The 25,993-nt window shown below is 54.4% G+C and overlaps 1 protein-coding gene across 4 annotated transcripts in view; it reads right to left on the bottom strand.

Moving 5' to 3' along the window:
- LOC138751600 (juxtaposed with another zinc finger protein 1) overlaps window positions 1-15,959 on the bottom strand; it is a 228,436-nt gene extending 212,477 nt beyond the window's left edge. The window contains exons 1-2 of one of the 4 annotated variants that reach the window (XM_069914116.1): window positions 15,798-15,869; window positions 5,245-5,368 (exon numbers count right to left, since the gene is read on the bottom strand). In XM_069914116.1, the coding sequence (XP_069770217.1) occupies window positions 5,245-5,362 (118 nt within the window). In that variant the 5' untranslated portion in view covers window positions 5,363-5,368; window positions 15,798-15,869. Of the gene's footprint in view, window positions 1-5,244; window positions 5,369-15,797 lie in introns of all 4 variants that reach the window. The other 3 variants (XM_069914118.1, XM_069914114.1, XM_069914115.1) reach the window with 3 other exon arrangements.
- Between the last annotated feature and the right edge of the window lie 10,034 nt (window positions 15,960-25,993).

Genomic DNA, 25,993 nt, shown 5'->3' with positions numbered 1-25,993 from the left:
ACTCACAACACCTCCTCATTAGTCGGGAAGGTGCAGCAGTTCCTATCTTGACATTCTTTTAGAGGAGTACAAATGAGTGTGTCCTCTCTGGCTGAATAATTGTGTGGTCTTTGGCTTGGCGGACGAAGATTTATGGAGGGGGTAAAAAGTCCACGTCAGCTGCAGGCTCGTTTGTGGCTGACAAGTCCGATGGTATCTGCAAAGTATCAGACCGGAAGTCTATACAGAGTATTATTTAAACCGCCAAGAGGATCACTGGGGTCCTCTACTGACGACATTTACTGGCAGCATTGTCTGAATAGGGTTCAAGGAATTATACAAGACCCCTTCCATTGTGTGCCAGTATCTTTAACCCCCTACTATCAAAGGAGGTACAGGAGCATCAAAATGATCACTGCTAGGCTGGGGAATAGATTCTTCCTGCATCCTGTAACAGTGTGAATCAGCAAGTATTTATATACATTTATTTTGATTATTTATGCAACTAAAAGAATCTCAGGGTTGTATGCTATGTAATGTATGTAATGTATGCATGACAACAAATCTGAAATATGACTACAGGTATATCCTGCTTTACGAAGCTAGAGTGTTCCTATGAAACCTTTTGTAAACCGAAATGGCGTAAAGGGAAACCCATTCACTACTATTCGTAAAAGCAAAAAACCCATTCAAATCCTTTCATAAAAGTGAATTCAGGTTTCTTTGTAAAATCAAATTTTCAATAATGTGAAAAAGTATTATATATTGTGTTTTTGTATGTGCACCATGGTCTGGAGAAATGTTGTTTCATAACATAACATATAACATAACAATTACAGCACGGAAACAGGCCATTAGGCCCTTCTAGTCCGCACCGAACCAAACACCCCTTTCTAGTCCCACCTCCCTGCACAATGTTTAACATGTACAATCAGATCATTATAAACTTAAACTGTAACAACTGTTCTCTATTTGCCAAGAGAACACTGGGCCGACCAAATGGAAGTGAGTACAAGATCTATAGTGACATTATACGTGTACTGACTTCTAGAAATCAGAATCAGAATTTATTGTCATGAAATTCAGTGTTTTTGCAGCAGCGTCTTTGTGCAAACATTCGTTTTATAACCATCTTACTACATTACTATAAAACAAATTAAAATAATAGTGCACAAAAAGTAAAGCAGTGTCTGTGGTTCATTGATTATTCAGGAATCTGATGGCAGCGGGAAAGAAGCTGTCCTTGTGCCGTTGAGTGCTCAACTTTAGGCCCCTGCACCTTTGAAGATACTGGCACAGAAATGGAATTGGGAATAAAAACAGATTCTAGAAACATTTAGCAGCCTAGGCAACATCTACTCTATTTCTACAGATGATGCCTAACTTGCTGAGTACTTCCAGTATCTTGCGTTTTTATTTCAGTTAGGGATGGAGTACAGGCAATGCAGAGGAGGACTGTAAGAAAAAAGGGAAGATATGAATTAATGAAGAAAGATTGTGCAATTGTCAAATTAATGTTGATAAGTATGAGGCAATGATTCTGAAGGAATGAGCAGCAAGACCACAGATTCATTTCAAATATGTTTAAAAATTGAGAAAGGAATGATCTGAGGATATGCAGTCATAAATGATGAAACAACTGGTTCATAAGAAATTTAAAGCAAAAAAAAAATGTTGACTTCATTTCCAAAAATAGATTTGAAAAACACAGGAAAAGTATTTGATTTGTGCAGACTCTTGTTTGGACTACATCATAAAACACATATATAAATGGAACTGAAAAAATGGAACTGATAATACAAGAAAATTATATACAGGTAAGATTGTTTATCCTTGGATTCTTCACAAAACAATAAACATAGGGATAATCTCAAAGAAATCTTTAAAATTTTGCAAAAGTTTACAAAAGAGAAGTTGGTTAGAGATGAGATATAAAATTAATGGAAAAAAAATGTTTTTACCCGAAGACCACCCAATAAAAAATAAATATGCTACTGTGGCGGCACACTCGCTCAGGGCAAACCGGCCCCGCTTGTAACGCCACGTGGAGGGGCAGCCCTGAGAAGATGGTGCTGTCGGGGATTTCTCCCTCACTCAAACCTCCCGCATGGCACGCACCTCGGGCAGCGATTGTGATTGAACCAACGCTGCCCTCAAAGGGGCACGCACCAAATTCAAATAAGACAATCATTAACGACCCTCAGCATGGTGGCTGCGCTTCTTGCACTACCATCTAAGAATTAGTTTAGGCAACTAGCTCAGAGATATGCAAGAAGGCAGCAAGTTGGTACAAGAACAAGATATGCTCTGGCATTGCGTGAAGAAAGTTGAAAAGTAGCTTGTGTAGCTTGTGTTGGGCCAAATATCCTTGCAGTAAATGCAACATAATACTTCCTCAACAATAGCATTTCAATGTGTAATGCTCTGAAGTTCCACATCATGAAAATGTTCAAAATAATCCAAAATGGAATAGGCCTCCCACTCTGTTTTCCTCATTTTCAACTTCCAGTGTTTTTTTTTAAATTGAGCCCAGAATGATCGTTCAAAATTTGTTTCATAGCTCCTGAATTAATTGAAAAATGAGAAACATCAAGATTTATGGAATATGGTCAACAATTTTAATCTCCCTATCTTACACACCAAGTGGAACAAAAATTCATCAGACTAGTTGGCAGGCTTGTTGTACAAAAAGTCAATGAGTAGGTTGGCCTTGTATATCACTAGAGCTCAAAAGAATGAAAGATGATAGATAGAGCTCAAAATAATTATCTCCCCAGTTGGAAGCCTGGAATAGAGTGTCAGAGCTCAGGATAAGGGTAACACTGAGTTCATTCAATAAAGAAAGAAATTAATAGATTTCTGGAATCAAGGGTATCATTGGAAATGGAGAAAGGAAAATGAAGCTGAAAAAATCAACCATTAGGTTGATGAATGGTGGAACAGGCTTGAAGGGCCAATTAGGTTATTTCTGCTTCCATTTTGTTAAATATTAGCAATACCATGGCATATTTTAGGACATTACAAGATCTTGAACATAGGAAGTAGGAACAGGAGTAGGCCAAAATGGTCCATCGAGCCTGCTCCGCCATTCAATACGATCATGGCTGATCTAATTTATGACCTAACTCCACCTACCTGCCTTCTCCCCATATCCCCTAATTCCTCTATCATGTAAAAATTTATCTAACCAAATTTTAAATATGTTTAATGAGGCAGCCTCAACCACTTCCCTGGTTAGAGAATTCCAAACAATCACTACTCTCTGGGAAAAACTATTTTTCCTCATCTCTGTCCTAAATCTACTCCCCTGAATCTTGAGACTGTGTCCTCTCATTTTAGTTTCCCCGGCCAGCTCAAAAAACCTCCCTACATCTATCCTATCCATACCCTTCATAATCCTATATGTTTCTATAAGATCTCCTCTCATTCTTCTGAACTCGAGCGAATACAATCCTAGACGATTTAATCTTTCATCATAAGTCAACCCCTTCATCCCAGGGATCAACCTAGTAAACCTCCTCTGGACTGTCTCCAAAGCCAGTATATCCTTCCTCAAATATGGAGACCAGAACTGGACACAGTACTCCAGGTGCGGTCTCACCAGTACCTTATACAGTTGCAACATTACCTCCCTACTCCTGAATTCAATTCCTCTAGCGATGAAGGCCAACATTCCATTTGCCTTCTTAATAACCTGCTGCACCTGCAACCTAACTTTTTGCGATTCATGCACAAGCACTCCCAAGTCCCTCTGCACAACAACATCCTGTAGTTTTTCACCCTTTAAATAATATTCAGCTCTTTTATTTTTCTTGCCAAAGTGGATAACCTCACACTTACTAACATTGTACTCCATCTGCCAGACCTTTGCCCACTCATCCAGCTTAACTATATCCCTCTGCAGACTCTCCACATCCTCATTACAATTTGCTCTTCCACTCATTTTGGTGTCATCCGCAAACTTGGCTACACCACATTTTGTCCCCTCCTCCAAGTCATCAATGTAACTGAACAGTTGTGGGTATCAATTTTTTGTTGACAAACCATCATAAACACCTGCCCAACAAATACATGGAAACTTGCATCCAAAAAAATTTAAATTGCAATAAACATTGACTATGCTTGGAAGGGAAGAACCAGAAAACCCAAAATCTCAAGTAGATGGGCAGCAAATCTTAAGCAACTCAAAATTCCAAAGACATGAAGTTGCCTGCACTGATAACCTTTTTTTTTGCACCATCCACACAAAGAAGTTAGTTGTGGAGAAGGCAAACTGCTGCTAAGGATTTCCAATGCCCAGACTTTAATTTTAAAATCTTTTATTCTAATTTAAACTGATGTCACTGGCTTCACTCTTTACACAATTGCACAACCGAGGACTCTGGGTATGGCCAGCCGTGTAACTGCAGAAGGCAATCCAGGTCCTAGAAGATTCAGCCCCAGGATATCAATTACAGGTACACAATCCTTTATCCGGAAATCTAAATTCTGGAAAGCTCCAAAATCCAGCAAGTGGGGAGAGAGGCGGCAGCGCGAGTCGGGCAGGTGGAGGGTGGGTGGAGACCAGGAGCGCGAGTCAGGCGGGGGGGTGTGGGGGGGTGAGAGTGGATACAGCAGCACAATTTGGGTGGGCTTAAATCTAGCTTTCCGAAATCTGGAAAAATCCGAAATTCGGAACTTTGCCTTTAATTATTAGGCGTAGTTAAGTGCATATGGGGCATCAGGGGGAGGATAGAAGTATAGCATAAAATTTAAATTTATTTTTATATCACTCCCAAATTATGGGATACGAAGTCTGCTGGGTGCAATTCTAAACTTTGGCAACCTTCCAGAACCTCACCCAACATTCAATCTTCTCACCCAGCAGCTACCGTAATTCTCTTGTTACTCCCCACACAATGCAGTAGAGCAGAAAATAATCCTATTTGTATTTAATGCCCCTTAATGTGCATTTTCTAAGTGAGAACAACATGAGCCAGTAAATTGATAATGAGGCGTCAGTTCCCGAGACAAGATACAGAGTACACACTGAAATTCCAGTTGCAACAATTTCAAGTATAAATTGGGAATCAAAGTACAGTACAACTCCGATTATCCGAAATGATCAGGATCGGGCCTATATCGGATAAACTTTTTTTTTGGAGAACTGGTCATTTTTTTAAAAAAACAGCCCAGCAGCATAAGCAAATCAACTTGTAAGTGTTTAATCAACAACAAACAACAAGGGAAGGCTTTTTAAGCTTTAAAATAATGTTTAATTCTCACCCAAAAAAAAATGCCTGCTGCCGCCGCCAATCACTGACACCTCCCCACCGAGGTCCCCACTCTTGCCCAAGAGGCCACTCTCCTTGATGACGCCAAGACAAGGGATTCTTCTGACCATCTGCAGCTGGGAGACAGCGGCACGTAGTTTGAGAGGGAAGTTGGAGAGAAAAGTCAATAAGGGAAAGTAAAGAAGAAATGAAAAGAGAGAGGGGAGGGAGTTACCTGAAACAAGGACAATAGTCGTTCTAATTTCATGTCGAGTGAATTCTTTTTCCCCAACTTGAGAGGTCAATTCAGCTTGGAAAAAAATTTCGGATAAATGAGGATTTCTGGTTTGTTTATTTATCCAAAATTTTTAATTTATTTTTCTGATTATTATGGACCTCGGACAATTTTATTTTTGACTGAGAACAGGACTGAACTGACTGCAGGGGACTTGACAGGTCCTAGGAGCTGTAATAATGCTGGGATACCACTAGGGAACTTGGGACAGCTGTCAAAGCATGGGAATCACCCACTGGAAGTCCATGGACTCGGAGAGCAAGCCTGTGGCTGTTAACCTCTCTTCACCAATGGGGAGAGCTGGAGGCACACACTTGGGCGGTTTAAAAAGCCCAGCGTGCTAGTTTTGAAAAAGTTAGTCAGTGGATTAGACTGCATGCAGTGACTGTGCGTGCTCACCCGGCAGCTTCAGCAAGCCACACGTTGAATTGCTTTGTTCACGGGTGCTAGCACTGCTGTCTGAAGCTGTAAGTTAGTGTGAGCTACTTCGTCTACGGGTGCCATCACTGTTCTGACAGCAGTTTGGGGAATTCTGAAACTCAGAGTGTGTGTGAGACTGACTAGTGCCTCTCCCGACCCCTTTCAAGAGGAGGACTTTGTGTGCAGGAGTCACGGGACCACTCAAGCAAGGGCGGCCAGAGGAGAGGACTCGCATGACAGAAGGTGACTTGTTAACCCTACAGAGGGCTTTGAAAGACCCGTATAACAGGTTACTTGGTAACCCTAAGAAGCGCTTTGAAGGCGTGAACCTCATGTGGTGACCAGGATACTGTGAAAATTCCCGGGTGAAGGAAGTAAAGGTGGTTGTGGCCACATTCGAAACTCAAGCAAGCCTCGTGTTTCACTGACAGGTTTGAAAGTCTATAAGGACCATGGTCATGTGGATACAGCCTCTAACTAAAAGACAAGTGGACAAGGAAACAAATAATCCCAAGCCTGGAAACCAGATCCTTCTTGACTGACTGACTTGATATGACTGACTTAGGGGTTTTGTTTTGGGGAATTTTTAGTGATTTTTCAGGGCATTTGGGCTTGGACTGTAATGGTCTGGGTCTTCTTCCCCAAATATACCATATAATAATCTGTTGTTCATATAGAGTTGTAATTCTATTATTGTTAGTTTATTAATAAATTGTGTGTTAAAATTATCCCATTTCTCTATGCATCTCTCAACTGCTGCTGGGCAGCGTAACAGGATAAATGAGGATTTTGGAGAATCCGATTTCGGATAACCAGAATTGTACTGTAGACTCCTTTCTACACAGCTGAGCATTACTCTGTCTAATGCATTTGCACTAAAACTTCTTTGTAACATGAAGTTTAAATCAGGATAAGCTTTCGAATCCCATTATTCCAGTGAAATTGCCAAAGTCAACTGTATATCGCATCTGGAAGATGTCAATAAATGTGGATCATTTTCAACGTCAACCATTCAGATATCAATAAAAGTATTAAATTTATAGGATCACTGACATTGGAAGTCTTGATCAAGTGTAATCATGTGTAATCTTACATTGCAGAATGGTTAGGAATGTAAATAATTCAACCAAGGTGTACAGGATAACTCACCAACCTAGCCAGTCTGCCGCAGCTGGCGGATCGTCCAACTCTAGTGGTAAGAATCACAAGCAGAATGTGATTGTCGTTTCATTGAATATACGAACTCTATTGGACAATGCTATTTCTAATTCCCCCAGGGAGATCCTGCACTTGTTGCCCATATGCTCAAGGACTACAGATTGGATATTGCGACTCTCCAGGAGTCTCAACTCGCTGGACAGGGCCCTCTGTGTGAAAAGAAAGGAGGGTACACATTCTGCTGGTATGGCAGGCCTGAAGAAGAAAAAATAGAATCTGGTGTGCTTGGCTATCAAGAACTGCCTCGCAACAAAGCTACCAACCCTGCCGGTTGCTATATTTGATTGAATCCAGATACCTCTGCAAGCAAAGCACCACCTCACCATAGTCAATGTTTATGCTCCAACTTTGACCAACCCCAATTAAGTCAAGGAGGCATTGATCTTGAAACCACCATCAGTAGCATGGCAACTGGTAGCTGGGAGATTTTAATGGTCAGGTTGACAAGGTGTCCATTGTGTGGCCTGGTGTGATCGGATGCCAAAAGATTGGCAACAGTAAGGGTAACGGTCTACTGCTTCTCTCAATGTATACAGAATTCAAAATGCATTACTAACACACTGTTCAGATTGCCAACAAGCTCAAATGCACATGGATGCATCCACAATCTAAAACCTGGCATCTCATTGACTATGTCATCACCTGATGAGAGATCTCTGACGTTTGTCTCATCAGAGATAAGCATGGAGATGAATACTCAACTGTTCATCAAATGGAGTGGTTGGATCAATGTTTATCGATCAAACCTCTAAGCAGAATGATTGCTGCCAAACCACCAAAAAAACTGAAACCACCAAATTGAAACACTGAGTGTGCAGTCCTGAAATCCTCCATGGAAAATGTGCTAAGCAGACTGGTTGAGAATTCACCAGACGATATTACTGAGTACTGGAAAGCTTTCAAAGAAATGGTCTACAGCACTGCCTCGGACACCTTGGGGTAAGTCAAGTGCAAGCATCAGGACCCGTTTGATGAGAACAATGAATCTGCGCAAGATCTTCTAACATCAATCGCACACCAAGCTCTTCTTCAACACACAAATTCAAGTTCCAAAAAAAAAGTGCCTTTTTGAGTGTAAAATCAACTTCGCACAGGCAGCTCAGAGCTATGAAAGACCAGTAGTGGGTGATCAAGGCCAAGGAGTTACAAGCCTTCGCTCACTGTAATGATTCAAGAAGCTTCTATGAAGCAATCAAGGCTGTGTATGGTCCATCAAGGCAAGGTACCTCACAACTCCTGAGCAAAGACAGAACATCGATTTTCACTGAAAAGTCAGAGCACTTGAAAAGATGGCAAGAACACTTCCTTGAGCTGTTGAATAGACCAGGAACCATCACCGATGAAGCACTAGGCAGAGTATACACTCGACCCATATTCTTCGAGCTAGATGCTCTCCCTACTATTCACGAGGTCATCAAAGCCATCAAACAGCTAAAACCCAACAAAGCCCCAAGACCTGACAGTATTGCAGCTACCAGTATGGTAGCTGCCTGCACCAGCTATTCACAAAGTTGAGGGGAACTGCAGAACCTCCACTAGATTTCAAAGACGCATCAATCGTGACCACCTACAAGAACAAGGGAGACGAGAGAGATTGCAACAATTATCGTGACATCTCTCTCCTGTCAGTTGTGGGAAAATGCCTCACGAAGATCATCCTTAGACATCAATGACAACATCCTTCCAGAAAGCCAGTGTGGTTTTTGAACAGGCCGTAGTACAGTGGCTATGATCTTCTCACTGAGGCAGCTCCAAGAGAAATGTGTTGAGCAGCAGAGAAGTCTCTACGTCACATTTGCAGATCTAACCAAAGCATTTGGCACTGTTAGTAGACATGGCCTGTGGAAGGTCTTACAAAAATTCAGTTGCCCCCCCCCCCCCCCCACCCCGCCAACTTCATCTGTTAGGGTTCCATGAAGGTATTGAAGGCCACGTCAGTGTGTGTGGTGAGTTGTCAGACCCATTTTCCATCAGCAGTGGCATAAAACAGAGTTGTGTTTTGGCTCCTACTCTCTTTGGACTATTCTTCACTACTGTTCTTCAGGATGCCACATCAGACTTGAAGTTAAGGGTCTTCCTACAAATGAGGGCTGATAGCAGGCTCCTCAACCTCGTAAACCTGAGTGCAAAAACAAAAGTCGAGGACATTGTGGTGCACAAACTACAGTTTACTGATGACTGTGCACTGGTTCCCCACTCTCTTGAAGAATTACCAGTGCTGCTAAGAGCTACGGATTGACAATCAGCCTGAAAAGGACGGAGGTTTTGTACCAATCAATCCCTGGGCGAAGAACCAACTGTCCTCATTGTTGACACTCATCTCAATGCTGCCAACAAGTTTTACTCCCTGGGCAGCATAATAACATCCTCAGCTTCTCTAGATGTAGAGACTGAGTCAGCATCATAAATCCTGCTTTGCCTTTGGTCAGCTGAAAGATTGGGCTTGGTCACAGAACATCAGGTTGGCCACCAAGTCCAAGGTGTACAGGACCATTGTCATAACAGGTTTGCTATATGACGTGGTGCCCATATCAGAGTCACTCCCAACAGCTTGGCCAACTGCAGCAGCGTCACCTACTTTCTCTAATGAAGATCACCTGGCAAGACAAGGTCTCCAATATCAAGGTCCATTCTCAAGCCGGAATGCCAGCAGTTTCAACCTTGATGATGTTGGCCCAAATGCACTGGGCAGGATACATTGTCAGAATGCCTGACGGAAGACTGCCCGAGGACATCTTGCAGGGGCAACTGTCCAGTGGTACCCGAAAACGAGGAGGCCAGTGACTACGGTACAAGGATCTTCTGTACAGGAGCCTAAAGAAACCCGATATTGCCCCGTCAACATATGAGGATCTGGTTCAAGATTGTTTACAGTGGAGGGAAGCCATCAGAAAGGGTGTGGACGCTGTTGAGAACAAGCTCAAAAAGCAACAGAGGAAAGGCATTGGAAGCACCACATCAGAGCTTCTGCTCCTGTTGCCCCTCCAGCCTCACCTGACAAGTATGTGGCAAGCAGGGCCTTGTCAAGAATCGGCCTCCACGGCCTCTCCAGGACGCACATATCACACCCCACAAAATGACTGAAAGGAACCATCATCATCGTACAGGATGGATAGCCAGAAGAAGACAAGATAATTCAAACTCCATTTCACAGTAATAAATTATACCTAGTTTATATAAACTGATTAATGAAATACATTGGCAAGCAGGTACAAAGTTTGTTGAGACCCAATGGCTATGTACATTTTAGACTAGAATTCCAAGATGAAAATTTGAGTCATGATTAAGTTATGAAACAAATTTTCATGGGCAGTTTCTATCAAAGTGAAAATACAAATTTATGATGAAAATCGTAATGCAAGTTACAAATGTTTTGGGAGGATGTAATATTTAATTGACAGGAAGTACATGCAGATGTTAGTTTTATGTCTTACAGACATGTCAGGAAATAGAAATAATCAGAATAGAAACAGTTTATCTTTGATCAGTTTGTGTTTAACATTTGCTAACAACATGAAGGACAACCTATTGCAGCTGAGGTAATTGAAATGTGTTATGTAACATTTCACCAATACGTTTTAATAGGATTTCCTTTTATATTACAAAGAAATATTAGTTTGTGTTATAATCATCTCCTATACAGATTTTGCTTTGATACATTAGTCACAACAAACACTACTCAGGGAATTATTGTAGATAAACCTTTCACAATCTATTTGCTCATCACTAAGCCCTTCTGTCACTGTTCTTCTAGTGATCATTTACATTAAGTCAATAAATGATCAAATGAAAAGTCAACATATTTACTGTTGCTTTTAGAATAAGAATTAATGTCTGAACCATTTTAAATCACCTTAATTTATAATGTGCTAATAATTACTGATACATTCTGTATAGTAAGAAAGTCCAAAGACCAATATGGTGTTTGTACTCGATGCCATAGAACAGTGAATAAACTTCCCTTGAACAACTTGGACACTCTATGAAGTGAAGTACAGCTTATGAAAGCACAGAAGCTGTATTTGATTTATAATGCATCAAGTATTACCTTCGGGCATGAGCTTGCAGACAGGCACATAATAAACAAATGTTTCTATACAATTCATTAATCTCCAAGGGGCAATACCTTCATGAATAAGTACTCTTTCCATTATTATTTTGTTTGTATTGTATATACAATTATATCTTGGCTTCTGCTAATATATGCAATGTGCTACTGGCATTCATATTAGAACATTTACGTACTGCAAAGAATATAGTATATCAATTTCTTGGGACCGAGTACATTTCGATGTTAGAGCAATGGCATGTGTTTAGTCACAGCACTCAATGCAAATTTAAAATGTTTTATTCTTCTTTGGCTTGGCTTCGCAGACGAAGATTTATGGAGGGGGTAAGTGTCCACGTCAGCTGCAGGCTCGTTTGTGACTGACAAGTCCGATGCGGGACAGGCAGACACGGTTGCAGCAGTTGCAGGGGAAAATTGGTTGGTTGGGTTGGGTTTTTCCTCCTTTGCCTTTTGTCAGTGAGGTTTTATTGTTTTATTAATATGTAGTTATTTACTTGTAAAACTTTAAAATGATAATTTATTAACATTCATTAATATTTCTGTGTCACTTGCTTGACAATGCTTGAATTTCAGATGTTTCAGATCATTGATATTCAATGATGCGTCATCATTTCGCTGAGTCTGCCCAGTGATTTTATTTCAACATATCTGTGTCAGTATTGAAGTTCTCAGATTTTAAAATTACTGATCTGCGATTACCTTTACATCAGAGTCTAAGGCATTGCGATTTGACCTGCAGTTATTTTCAGTGCATCCTGAAAGCAGATTTATCAAACTATCATCTGCAGAAAGATTTCATTAGTTTCTTCTGAGACTTGATAAAATTCAAACTGCAAAGTCTCCTGGGACCTGTTTCTCCAAACCATTGGAGAACTACAACTTTTAGATTTCATGGCATATTATTAGGCCTTCAGAATTTGAAACAGGAGTCATCGCTGACTTTGCATGCAAAGGAACTGGAATAGGGTGGCTAACGAGAAGCAAGATAGACAAGTAATATAGTGAAAACAAGATCAGGAATGTCTGGGCATTAGGTGGGAGAGGGGGAAAGGAGATAAGATTCAATGATAATAAGTGGGCCTACATAAGAGGGAAGGAAGACTGGACAATTCCACTTTCAGGTTTTAATTGGGAAGATGTAACGACATCATCAGGGGAGTCGAGAGACCAGCATAAGAAAGACAAGACTCAAGCAGGATGCCCAGAAGCCAATGTGCAAGGGAAGGAATTGCCAGGACAACTCTGCGTCCACAGCAGCCTAGTGCTTGAGACTGCAGAGGTAGAGTGGGAAAGCTTCCCATAGATTTGGGACACTGGGCTGCTCAGTAGCAGTTAGTGTTTTGGAATAAGAAGGAGGGGCAAGAAGGTATTTTGAAATATTTGATCTCCAAATATATGCATAAAGTTGGTGATTCAAGTTGGAAAGTTACAACTTGATGAGAATGAGATTTGGAAGTGTGGGAGAGGGAACCAAGGGATCAGGAATTTATTTTGGCTAGTGAACAGGAGAAAAATGGGAGGTTAGGAAGACACAACATAGAAAGAAAAATAGGGCATTTATTGCATTCTTGAATAACAGGGGCTTATCAATGAGATCAGAGCTGAAAGAGAAGCTGTCAGGACAAGTGCTCCTTGATATTACATTTGTTTATGTAGGTGAGTGAATTGAGAACTAGGAAACAGAAATATCCAGGCCCGACATTGATATTCTTTTTAAAAAGGCCAAGGTACAGGAGCTCCTTCTCCCCCCCACCCTGTTTTTTTAAAAAAATGCACAAAAAAGGCCTCCCAATTAAACTCTTTGCTGTTTTCTTTATAAAACTCCAGCATTAGTGGTAAAGTTCTGAGTCTGATGAAGGAATGGCGAACATTGTCAGGTAATATGAGGTCTATGAATATTCCCCCTCACCTTACAATTTTCACACTTCTCATTTTTATTTGAATTTATCAGTTTGGAGAGTTTCTATACAGCCATATTTCCAATGGTTCTTTTCAGAAATTAGATGATAGAGCATAGATAAAATGAACAAAGGCCAAACTTTCTTTGGAAAAGAAAATGTTATACTCTGTTGGGAGATTAAAGCTGGCCAAGGGGTGGCACTTGTGACCCCCCCCCCCCCCCCCCCCAACCCTACTCAGTGTATTGGTAGGCTGTTATTTTTATTTTAATTCTATGGACAGTGCCAATCTCTCTGTTGATCTCTAGCTAGCGATGTGCATTGTTGGTGCTTATAAGGTACCTATCTGAGTGCATGCTTGCCACCAACTCTTTAACATGTATGGTCACTTTGCATGGGTTGGAGAAAGTGTTGCGCTTGATCTAAACAGCATATGTGGATACTTTCCTGGATTTCCCCTTGGAGCTCCCTCCCTCCTCCACCTCAGGCTGCTTGCCAATGCTCCCTAATAATTTCCTTATCTGGTAATCCCAAAACAAAGCCTAGGTCTTCACCACAGCCCGCATCTGGCCAGTGATTTCTCGCCATCCTTGGTGACCTCTCCAAGCCACTTCGATGGTGGCAGCTCGGGTTCTTTCCTGATGCTGCCACCAGGTTCGTAGGCAGCAGAGCCCAGCAGTCAATGTGCTTCAAACAACTGTCCCTGCAGCCAGGGGTTCTGGAGACTGCTGGCCGATGCTTTGGGTCTCCATGGCTGCACAGCGGCACAAGGACAGGCGCCTCCTGTTTGCATACACTTGCAGTTTGGGGGGGGGAACCTGGTCAATATTACCTGTCCTCTCCCGCTGCCTCATTGCTGTGACAGCCTCGGGACTGGCGGAGAGGTGTAGAGCTTGTCCTACGCAGAGGTACTGTAACCTCCCCCCCCCCACCTTGTCTGCCGACACCACTGGCGGAGGTTGAGGGGAACCAGCTGCCGCAGAGACCTCCACACCAGTCTCTGCCATCCTGTGCCCACATGCCGGCATCGCTACCGCTAGCCACAGCTCTGCTCAATGTGGGATGAATGGCCATCTTCATCTTTCTTACCATAATCTCCCTCACAGTTGGAACTGTTCTGCCAGGCACCAGCACCAGGGAAACACAGAGCGGTTCCAGCTGTCTGGGGGATTATGGGTAAGGAAGACAAAGACAGCAATTTTCCCCATTTAACCTGCATTGAGCAAAGTGCTGATCGTGCCGGAGCAGCCCCAAGAGATCCCAGCCTGGAGTGGCGCTCCGGTGCGTTCAAATGATCCCCCAGCAGCACAGCACTGCACCCCTGGATTGGAATTATTGGGCTAGCGACTTGGATATTGGGTGGGTAAGGGGAGGACAGTGCCCCCCCCCCCCACCCTGGCAAGTGACACCCCTGTTCTCTGCCCCACCTTAGATATGCCTATTCCTGGTTATAATGCAATATAGAAGTATGCTGGAGAAAGTCAGCAGGTCACACAGGATCCATAAGAAGTAAAGCTTAGCTCTTCATCAGAAATAATAGGGCCGAGGCCCAAAATGTTAGTGACCCTTTACTTCTGGATGTTGCATCACCAACAACATTTCTCCATCACATCTGTGTTTTGCAGAACTCCAGCATCTGCAGATTTTCTTGTTTAACATCTGGGTACATTGAGGTGGTGAGGGTTTGCTTGCTGATCATCTTGCATGTCAAACTCTCAAAAACAGAAGTAGTGAAATGCATTCCAATAGCAGTCCACGGAATTTCTGCAAGCCGGGGAGGAGAACACTTGATGTCATTCCTTTTGAGACCATCGAAGAACCAGGAACGTGCATGGCATGCAATCTGCCAACTATCCACATATACAAATTCATCCAACTCTGATATCAGGTAGTAATAATGAGTCGTAAAGGAGTGATGAGCATCTGTCACACTGCAAGAACAGTTCAGTTCACGTGCAAGACATTATACAGAGAATTTAGCATATTCTGCGCTGTTTTACTGACAAAAATCATTTGAAACACTGTCCAAATTCTGCCATTGTCAATGCTAGAGAGCAGATCAGATCTCAAATGTGCGTTTAAATAGTCAACAGGAGAATTACCAAACTTTTCCGAAGATCAGTGCATTTAAAATGATATCCAAACTTTTCACTCCCCTCAAATACTAAGTTGAATGCAGGGTCCGCCCTAAATTGCTGATCCCTCAGTGAGAGTTCAGGTGCAATGCCTTGCACATGTGAAAGAAAGGGGGGGGGGGCAATGTACCCCCGGTCCGGGCCCGACCCCGACCCCGCCCCTCCACCCCACAGCCGATGCCGTGACTGCAGCTGACCCCCGACGTCCACCTAGGACCCGGGCCACGGCTCTTCACGTCGAATGTTCTCCCGCTGACCGCACCCTCCAGAGACTCCGGGGGAGGGGCGGCGGCTGCGGGTCCGGATAGTGCGCGGCCTGCGACGAGGGGCTCCGTGGTGCATCCACCCAACATGCCTGGCCGGATGCGTGGGGGTGGGGACGAGCGAGGAAGCGCGGCCGGCGCCTGACCCCCCCCCCCCCTCTCTCTCTCTCTCCCTCCACCCACCGGGCGGCCGCTTCACGCGAGCCGCGGGGCCCAAAGCCGGAGCGCGGTGGAGAAGGCGCCACCCCTTCCCTGGCTCCCTTCCTACCGATGTGGTTGTCCTCGATGTGCTCGATCAGCTCCCACAGGGTCGGGAAGTGGAGCCCGCAGCCCCCGAAGCGGCAGGTATTGGAGAAAAAGGAGGCGGCGGCGATGCCGGTCATGGTGCTACATGGGTCCGGGCGGCAGGAGGAGGGCAGGGCAAGGGAGAGGAGGGGCGGGAGCACAGGGACTCGCACACCCACTGGCACGGCAGCCCGCCCTCCCACTGCACAGCACTGGCACGGCAGCCCGCCCTCCCACTGCACAGCACTGGCACGGCAGCCCCCCTGCACAGCACTGGCACGGCAGCCCCCCCCCCACTGCACAGCACTGGCACAGCAGCCCCCCCCCCCCCTGCACAGCACTGGCACGGCAGCCCCCCCTGCACAGCACTGGCACGGCAGCCCCCCCACTGCACAGCACTAGCACGGCAGCCCGCCCCCCCACAGTACTGGCACGGCAGCCCACCCACTGCACAGCACTGTCACGGCAGCCCCCCACTGCACAGCACTGGCACAGCAGCCCCCCACTGCACAGCACTGGCACAGCAGCCCCCCCCCACTGCACAGCACTGGCACGGCAGCCCCCCACTGCACAGCACTGGCATGGCAGCCCCCACCGCACAGCACTGGCACGGCAGCCCCCCACTGCACATCACTGGCACGGCAGCCCCCCGCTGCACAGCACTGGCACGGCAGCCCCCCCACTGCACAGCACTGGCACGGCAGCCCCCCCCCCCACTGCACAGCACTGGCACGGCAGCCCCCACTGCACAGCACTGGCACGGCAGCCCCCCACTGCACAGCACTGGCACGGCAGCCCTCCCTCCCACTGCACAGCACTGGCACGGCAGCCCGCCCCACTGCACAGCACTGGCACGGCAGCCCTCCCTCCCACTGCACAACACTGGCACGGCAGCCCTCCCTCCCACTGCACAGCACTGGCACGGCAGCCCACCCTCCCACTGCACAGCACTGGCACGGCAGCCCTCCCTCCCACTGCACAGCACTGGCACGGCAGCCCCCCCTGCACAGCACTGGCACGGCAGCCCCCCCTGCACAGCACTGGCACGGCAGCCCTCCCTCCCACTGCACAGCACTGGCACGGCAGCCCTCCCTCCCACTGCACAGCACTGGCACGGCAGCCCGCCCTCCCACTGCACAGCACTGGCACGGCAGCCCGCCCTCCCACTGCACAGCACTGGCACGGCAGCCCTCCCTCCCACTGCACAGCAATGGCACGGCAGCCCGCCCTCCCACTGCACAGCATTGGCACGGCAGCCCCACACTGCACAGCACTGGCACGGCAGCCCCCCTGCACAGCACTGGCACGGCAGCCCCCCCACTGCACAGCACTGGCACAGCAGCCCCCACTGCACAGCACTGGCACGACAGCCCGCCCCCCCCACACTGCACAGCACTGGCACGGCAGCCCACCCTCCCACTGCACAGCACTGGCACGGCAGCCCTCCCTCCCACTGCACAGAACTGGCACGGCAGCCCGCCCTCCCACTGCACAGCACTGGCACGGCAGCCCGCCGCCCCCCCACTGCACAGCACTGGCACGGCAGCCCGCCCTCCCACTGCACAGCACTGGCACGGCAGCCCACCCTACCACTGCACAGCACTGGCACGGCAGCCCACCCTCCCACCGCACAGCACTGGCACGGCAGCCCGCCCTCCCACTGCACAGCACTGGCACGGCAGCCCGCCCTCCCACTGCACAGCACTGGCACGGCAGCCCGCCGCCCTCCCACTGCACAGCACTGGCACGGCAGCCTGCCCTCCCACTGCACAGCACTGGCACGGCAGCCCCCCCTGCACAGCATTTGCACGGCAGCCCCCCCCACTGCACAGCACTGGCACAGCAGCCCCCTGCACAGCACTGGCACGGCAGCCCCCCACTGCACAGCACTGGCACAGCAGCCCCCCACTGCACAGCACTGGCACGGCAGCCCACCCCCCCCCCCACTGCACAGCACTGGCACGGCAGCCCGCCGCCCTCCCACTGCACAGCACTGGCATGGCAGCCCGCCCTCCCACTGCACAGCACTGGCACGGCAGCCCCCCCTGCACAGCATTTGCACGGCAGCCCCCCCACTGCACAGCACTGGCACGGCAGCCCCCCTGCACAGCACTGGCACGGCAGCCCCCCCACTGCACAGCACTGGCACAGCAGCCCCCCACTGCACAGCACTTGCACGGCAGCCCGCCCCCACTGCACAGCACTGGCACGGCAGCCCTCCCTCCCACTGCACAGCACTGGCACGGCAGCCCACCTCCCTCCCACTGCACAGCACTGGCACGGCAGCCCGCCCTCCCACTGCACAGCACTGGCACGGCAGCCCACCCTCCCACTGCACAGCACTGGCACGGCAGCCCGCCGCCCTCCCACTGCACAGCACTGGCACGGCAGCCCGCCCTCCCACTGCACAGCACTGGCTCGGCAGCCCTCCCTCCCACTGCACAGCACTGGCACGGCAGCCCGCCGCCCTCCCACTGCACAGCACTGGCACGGCAGCCCGCCGCCCTCCCACTGCACAGCACTGGCACGGCAGCCCGCCGCCCTCCCACTGCACAGCACTGGCACGGCAGCCCGCCCTCCCACTGCACAGCACTGGCACGGCAGCCCGCCCTCCCACTGCACAGCACTGGCACGGCAGCCCGCCGCCCTCCCACTGCACAGCACTGGCACGGCAGCCCGCCCTCCCACTGCACAGCACTGGCACGGCAGCCCCCCCTGCACAGCATTTGCATGGCAGCCCCCCCCACTGCACAGCACTGGCACGGCAGCCCGCCCTCCCACTGCACAGCACTGGCATGGCAGGCCCACCACTGCACAGCACTGGCACGGCAGCCCCCCACTGCACAGCACTGGCACAGCAGCCCGCCCCCACTGCACAGCACTGGCACAGCAGCCCGCCCCCACTGCACAGCACTGGCACGGCAGCCCCCACTGCACAGCACTGGCACGGCAGCCCCCCACTGCACAGCACTGGCACGGCAGCCCGCCCTCCCACTGCACAGCACTGGCACGGCAGCCCTCCCTCCCACTGCACAGCACTGGCACGGCAGCCCTCCCTCCCACTGCACAGCACTGGCACGGCAGCCCGCCCTCCCACTGCACAGCACTGGCACGGCAGCCCGTCCTCCCACTGCACAGCACTGGCACGGCAGCCCGCCCTCCCACTGCACAGCACTGGCACGGCAGCCCGCCCTCCCACTGCACAGCATTGGCACGGCAGCCCCCCCACTGCACAGCACTGGCACGGCAGCCCCCCCCACTGCACAGCACTGGCACGGCAGCCCCCTGCACAGCACTGGCACGGCAGCCCCCCCACTGCACAGCACTGGCACAGCAGCCCCCCGCACAGCACTGGCACGGCAGCCCCCCACTGCACAGCACTGGCACGGCAGCCCCCCACTCCACAGCACTGGCACGGCAGCCCGCCCTCCCACTGCACAGCACTGGCACGGCAGCCCGCCGCCCTCCCACTGCACAGCACTGGCACGGCAGCCCCCCTCCCACTGCACAGCACTGGCACGGCAGCCCCCCCTGCACAGCATTTGCACGGCAGGCCCCCACTGCACAGCACTGGCACGGCAGCCCCCTGCACAGCACTGGCACGGCAGCCCCCCACTGCACAGCACTGGCACAGCAGCCCCCCACTGCACAGCACTGGTACGGCAGCCCGCCCCCCACTGCACAGCACTGGCACGGCAGCCCTCCCTCCCACTGCACAGCACTGGCACGGCAGCCCGCCGCCCTCCCACTGCACAGCACTGGCACGGCAGCCCGCCCTCCCACTGCACAGCACTGGCATGGCAGCCCACCCTCCCACTGCACAGCACTGGCACGGCAGCCCGCCGCCCTCCCACTGCACAGCACTGGCACGGCAGCCCGCCCTCCCACTGCACAGCACTGGCACGGCAGCCCTCCCTCCCACTGCACAGCACTGGCACGGCAGCCCGCCGCCCTCCCACTGCACAGCACTGGCACGGCAGCCCGCCACCCTCCCACTGCACAGCACTGGCACGGCAGCCCGCCCTCCCACTGCACAGCACTGGCACGGCAGCCCGCCCTCCCACTGCACAGCACTGGCACGGCAGCCCGCCGCCCTCCCACTGCACAGCACTGGCACGGCAGCCCGCCCTCCCACTGCACAGCACTGGCACGGCAGCCCCCCCTGCACAGCATTTGCACGGCAGCCCCCCCCACTGCACAGCACTGGCACGGCAGCCCCCCACTGCACAGCACTGGCACGGCAGCCCCCCACTGCACAGCACTGGCACGGCAGCCCCCCACTGCACAGCACTGGCACGGCAGCCCCCACTGCACAGCACTGGCACGGCAGCCCCCCACTGCACAGCACTGGCACGGCAGCCCTCCCCCCACTGCACAGCACTGGCACGGCAGCCCTCCCTCCCACTGCACAGCACTGGCACGGCAGCCCGCCCCACTGCAGAGCACTGGCACAGCAGCCCTCCCTCCCACTGCACAGCACTGGCACGGCAGCCCTCCCTCCCACTGCACAGCACTGGCACGGCAGCCCGCCCTCCCACTGCACAGCACTGGCACGGCAGCCCGCCCTCCCACTGCACAGCACTGGCACGGCAGCCCCCCCGCACAGCATTTGCACGGCAGCCCCCCCCCTGCACAGCACTGGCACGGCAGCCCCCCCCCCCCGCACAGCATTTGCACGGCAGCCCCCCCTGCACAGCACTGGCACGGCAGCCCCCCCGCACAGCACTGGCACGGCAGCCCCCCACTGCACAGCACTGGCACGGCAGCCCCCCACTGCACAGCACTGGCACGGCAGCCCCCCACTGCACAGCACTGGCACGGCAGCCCTCCCCCACTGCACAGCTCTGGCACGGCAGCTCTCCCCCACTGCACAGCACTGGCACAGCAGCCCCCGCTGCACAGCACTGGCACGGCAGCCCTCCCCCCACTGCACAGCACTGGCACGGCAGCCCCCACTGTACAGCACTGGCACGGCAGCCCTCCCTCCCACTGCACAGCACTGGCACGGCAGCCCGCCCCACTGCAGAGCACTGGCACGGCAGCCCTCCCTCCCACTGCACAGCACTGGCACTGCAGCCCTCCCTCCCACTGCACATCACTGGCACGGCAGCCCGCCCTCCCACTGCACAGCACTGGCACGGCAGCCCGCCCTCCCACTGCACAGCACTGGCACGGCAGCCCCCCCCCCCCCGCACAGCATTTGCACGGCAGCCCCCCCTGCACAGCACTGGCACGGCAGCCCCCCCTGCACAGCATTTGCACGGCAGCCCCCCCCCCACTGCACAGCACTGGCACGGCAGCCCCCCACTGCACAGCACTGGCACGGCAGCCCCCCACTGCACAGCACTGGCACGGCAGCCCCCCACTGCACAGCACTGGCACGGCAGCCCCCCACTGCACAGCACTGGCACGGCAGCCCCCCACTGCACAGCACTGGCACGGCAGCCCGCCCTCCCACTGCACAGCACTGGCACGGCAGCCCTCCCTCCCACTGCACAGCATTGGCACGGCAGCCCCCCCCCCACTGCACAGCACTGGCACGGCAGCCCCCTGCACAGCACTGGCACGGCAGCCCCCACTGCACAGCACTGGCACAGCAGCCCCCCGCACAGCACTGGCACGACAGCCCCCCACTGCACAGCACTGGCACGGCAGCCCCCCACTGCACAGCACTGGCACGGCAGCCCGCCCTCCCACTGCACAGCACTGGCACGGCAGCCCGCCGCCCTCCCACTGCACAGCACTGGCACGGCAGCCCGCCCTCCCACTGCACAGCACTGGCACGGCAGCCCGCCCTCCCACTGCACAGCACTGGCACGGCAGCCCGCCGCCCTCCCACTGCACAGCACTGGCACGGCAGCCCGCCCTCCCACTGCACAGCACTGGCACGGCAGCCCCCCCTGCACAGCATTTGCACGGCAGCCCCCCCCACTGCACAGCACTGGCACAGCAGCCCCCACTGCACAGCACTGGCACGGCAGCCCGCCCCCCACTGCACAGCACTGGCACGGCAGCCCCCCACTGCACAGCACTGGCACGGCAGCCCTCCCCCCACTGCACAGCACTGGCACGGCAGCCCTCCCTCCCACTGCACAGCACTGGCACGGCAGCCCGCCCCACTGCAGAGCACTGGCACAGCAGCCCTCCCTCCCACTGCACAGCACTGGCACGGCAGCCCTCCCTCCCACTGCACAGCACTGGCACGGCAGCCCGCCCTCCCACTGCACAGCACTGGCACGGCAGCCCGCCCTCCCACTGCACAGCACTGGCACGGCAGCCCCCCCCCCGCACAGCATTTGCACGGCAGCCCCCCCCCTGCACAGCACTGGCACGGCAGCCCCCCCCCCCCGCACAGCATTTGCACGGCAGCCCCCCCCTGCACAGCACTGGCACGGCAGCCCCCCCTGCACAGCACTGGCACGGCAGCCCCCCACTGCACAGCACTGGCACGGCAGCCCCCCACTGCACAGCACTGGCACGGCAGCCCCCCACTGCACAGCACTGGCACGGCAGCCCTCCCCCACTGCACAGCAATGGCACGGCAGCCCTCCCCCACTGCACAGCACTGGCACAGCAGCCCCCCGCTGCACAGCACTGGCACGGCAGCCCTCCCCCCACTGCACAGCACTGGCACGGCAGCCCCCCACTGTACAGCACTGGCACGGCAGCCCTCCCTCCCACTGCACAGCACTGGCACGGCAGCCCGCCCCACTGCAGAGCACTGGCACGGCAGCCCTCCCTCCCACTGCACAGCACTGGCACGGCAGCCCTCCCTCCCACTGCACATCACTGGCACGGCAGCCCGCCCTCCCACTGCACAGCACTGGCACGGCAGCCCGCCCTCCCACTGCACAGCACTGGCACGGCAGCCCCCCCCCCCCCCCCGCACAGCATTTGCACGGCAGCCCCCCCTGCACAGCACTGGCACGGCAGCCCCCCCCTGCACAGCATTTGCACGGCAGCCCCCCCCCACTGCACAGCACTGGCACGGCAGCCCCCCACTGCACAGCACTGGCACGGCAGCCCCCCACTGCACAGCACTGGCACGGCAGCCCCCCACTGCACAGCACTGGCACGGCAGCCCGCCCTCCCACTGCACAGCACTGGCACGGCAGCCCCCCACTGCACAGCACTGGCACGGCAGCCCTCCCCCCACTGCACAGCACTGGCACGGCAGCCCTCCCTCCCACTGCACAGCACTGGCACGGCAGCCCGCCCCACTGCAGAGCACTGGCACAGCAGCCCTTCCTCCCACTGCACAGCACTGGCACGGCAGCCCTCCCTCCCACTGCACAGCACTGGCACGGCAGCCCGCCCTCCCACTGCACAGCACTGGCACGGCAGCCCGCCCTCCCACTGCACAGCACTGGCACGGCAGCCCCCCCCGCACAGCATTTGCACGGCAGCCCCCCCCTGCACAGCACTGGCACGGCAGCCCCCCCCGCACAGCATTTGCACGGCAGCCCCCCCTGCACAGCACTGGCACGGCAGCCCCCCTGCACAGCACTGGCACGGCAGCCCCCCACTGCACAGCACTGGCACGGCAGCCCCCCACTGCACAGCACTGGCACGGCAGCCCCCCACTGCACAGCACTGGCACGGCAGCCCCCCACTGCACAGCACTGGCACGGCAGCCCTCCCCCCACTGCACAGCACTGGCACGGCAGCCCCCGCTGCACAGCACTGGCACGGCAGCCCTCCCCCCACTGCACAGCACTGGCACGACAGCCCCCCACTGTACAGCACTGGCACGGCAGCCCTCCCTCCCACTGCACAGCACTGGCACGGCAGCCCGCCCCACTGCAGAGCACTGGCACGGCAGCCCTCCCTCCCACTGCACAGCACTGGCACGGCAGCCCTCCCTCCCACTGCACATCACTGGCACGGCAGCCCGCCCTCCCACTGCACAGCACTGGCACGGCAGCCCGCCCTCCCACTGCACAGCACTGGCACGGCAGCCCCCCCCCCGCACAGCATTTGCACGGCAGCCCCCCCTGCACAGCACTGGCACGGCAGCCCCCCCACTACACAGCACTGGCACGGCAGCCCCCCCTGCACAGCACTGGCACGGCAGCCCCCCACTGCACAGCACTGGCACAGCAGCCCCCACTGCACAGCACTGGCACAGCAGCCCCCCACTGCACAGCACTGGCACGGCAGCCCTCCACTGCACAGCACTGGCACGGCAGCCCCCACTGCACAGCACTGGCACGGCAGCCCGCCCCCCACCGCACAGCACTGGCACGGCAGCCCCCCACTGCACAGCACTGGCACGGCAGCCCCCCCCCACTGCACAGCACTGGCACGGCAGCCCCCACTGCACAGCACTGGCACGGCAGCCCCCTGCACAGCACTGGCACGGCAGCCCCCCCTGCACAGCACTGGCACGGCAGCCCCCCCACTGCACAGCACTAGCACGGCAGCCCGCCCCCCCACAGTACTGGCACGGCAGCCCACCCACTGCACAGCACTGTCACGGCAGCCCCCCACTGCACAGCACTGGCACGGCAGCCCCCCACTGCACAGCACTGGCACGGCAGCCCCCCCACTGCACAGCACTGGCACGGCAGCCCCCACTGCACAGCACTGGCACGGCAGCCCCCCACTGCACAGCACTGGCACGGCAGCCCTCCCTCCCACTGCACAGCACTGGCACGGCAGCCCGCCCCACTGCACAGCACTGGCACGGCAGCCCCCCTGCACAGCACTGGCACGGCAGCCCCCCACTGCACAGCACTGGCACGGCAGCCCCCCACTGCACAGCACTGGCACGGCAGCCCCCGCACAGCACTGGCACGGCAGCCCCCCACTGCACCACACTGGCACGGCAGCCCCCCACTGCACAGCACTGGCACGGCAGCCCCCCACTGCACGACACTGTCACGGCAGCCCCCCACTGCACAGCACTGGCACGGCAGCCCCCACTGCACGGCACTGGCACAGCAGCCCCCACTGCACAGCACTGGCACCGCAGCCCGCCCCCCCCCACTGCACAGCACTGGCACGGCAGCCCCCCACTGCACAGCACTGGCACGGCAGCCCCCCCTGCACAGCACTGGCACGGCAGCCCCCCCCACTGCTCAGCACTAGCACGGCAGCCCACCCCCCCCACTGCACAGCACTGGCACGGAAGTCCTCCCTCCCACTGCACAGCACTGGCACGGCAGCCCCCCCTGCACAGCATTTGCACGGCAGCCCCCCCCACTGCACAGCACTGGCACGGCAGCCCCCCCCACTGCACAGCACTGGTACAGCAGCCCCCCACTGCACAGCACTGGCTCGGCAGACCCCCCACTGCACAGCACTGGCACGGCAGCCCCCCGCCTGCACAGCACTGGCACGGCAGCCCCCCCTGCACAGCACTGGCACGGCAGCCCCCCACTGCACAGCACTGGCACGGCAGCCCGCCCCCCCACAGCACTGGCACGGCAGCCCCCCACTGCACAGCACAGTCACGGCAGCCCCCCACTGCACAGCACTGGCACAGCAGCCCCCCCACTGCACAGCACTGGCACAGCAGCCCCCCACTGCACAGCACTGGCACGGCAGCCCCCACTGCACAGCACTGGCACGGCAGCCCCCACTGCACAGCACTGGCACGGCAGCCCCCCCACCGCACAGCACTGGCACGGCAGCCCCCCACTGCACAGCACTGGCACGGCAGCCCCCCCACTGCACAGCACTGGCACGGCAGCCCCCACTGCACAGCACTGGCACGGCAGCCCCCCTGCACAGCACTGGCACGGCAGCCCCCCTGCACAGCACTGGCACATCAGCCCCCCCACTGCACAGCACTAGCACGGCAGCCCGCCCCCCCACAGTACTGGCACGGCAGCCCACCCACTGCACAGCACTGTCACGGCAGCCCCCCACTGCACAGCACTGGCACAGCAGCCCCCCACTGCACAGCACTGGCACAGCAGCCCCCCCACTGCACAGCACTGGCACGGCAGCCCCCCACTGCACAGCACTGGCACGGCAGCCCCCCACCGCACAGCACTGGCACGGCAGCCCCCCACTGCACATCACTGGCACGGCAGCCCCCCGCTGCACAGCACTGGCACGGCAGCCCCCCCACTGCACAGCACTGGCACGGCAGCCCCCCCCCACTGCACAGCACTGGCACGGCAGCCCCCACTGCACAGCACTGGCACGGCAGCCCCCCACTGCACAGCACTG

Source organism: Narcine bancroftii, chromosome 1, assembly GCF_036971445.1.
Source record: "Narcine bancroftii isolate sNarBan1 chromosome 1, sNarBan1.hap1, whole genome shotgun sequence".
NCBI classification, from domain to species: domain Eukaryota; kingdom Metazoa; phylum Chordata; class Chondrichthyes; order Torpediniformes; family Narcinidae; genus Narcine; species Narcine bancroftii.
Note: the sequence above shows the minus strand (reverse complement) of the source record. Positions and strands in the feature narration are given on the sequence as shown.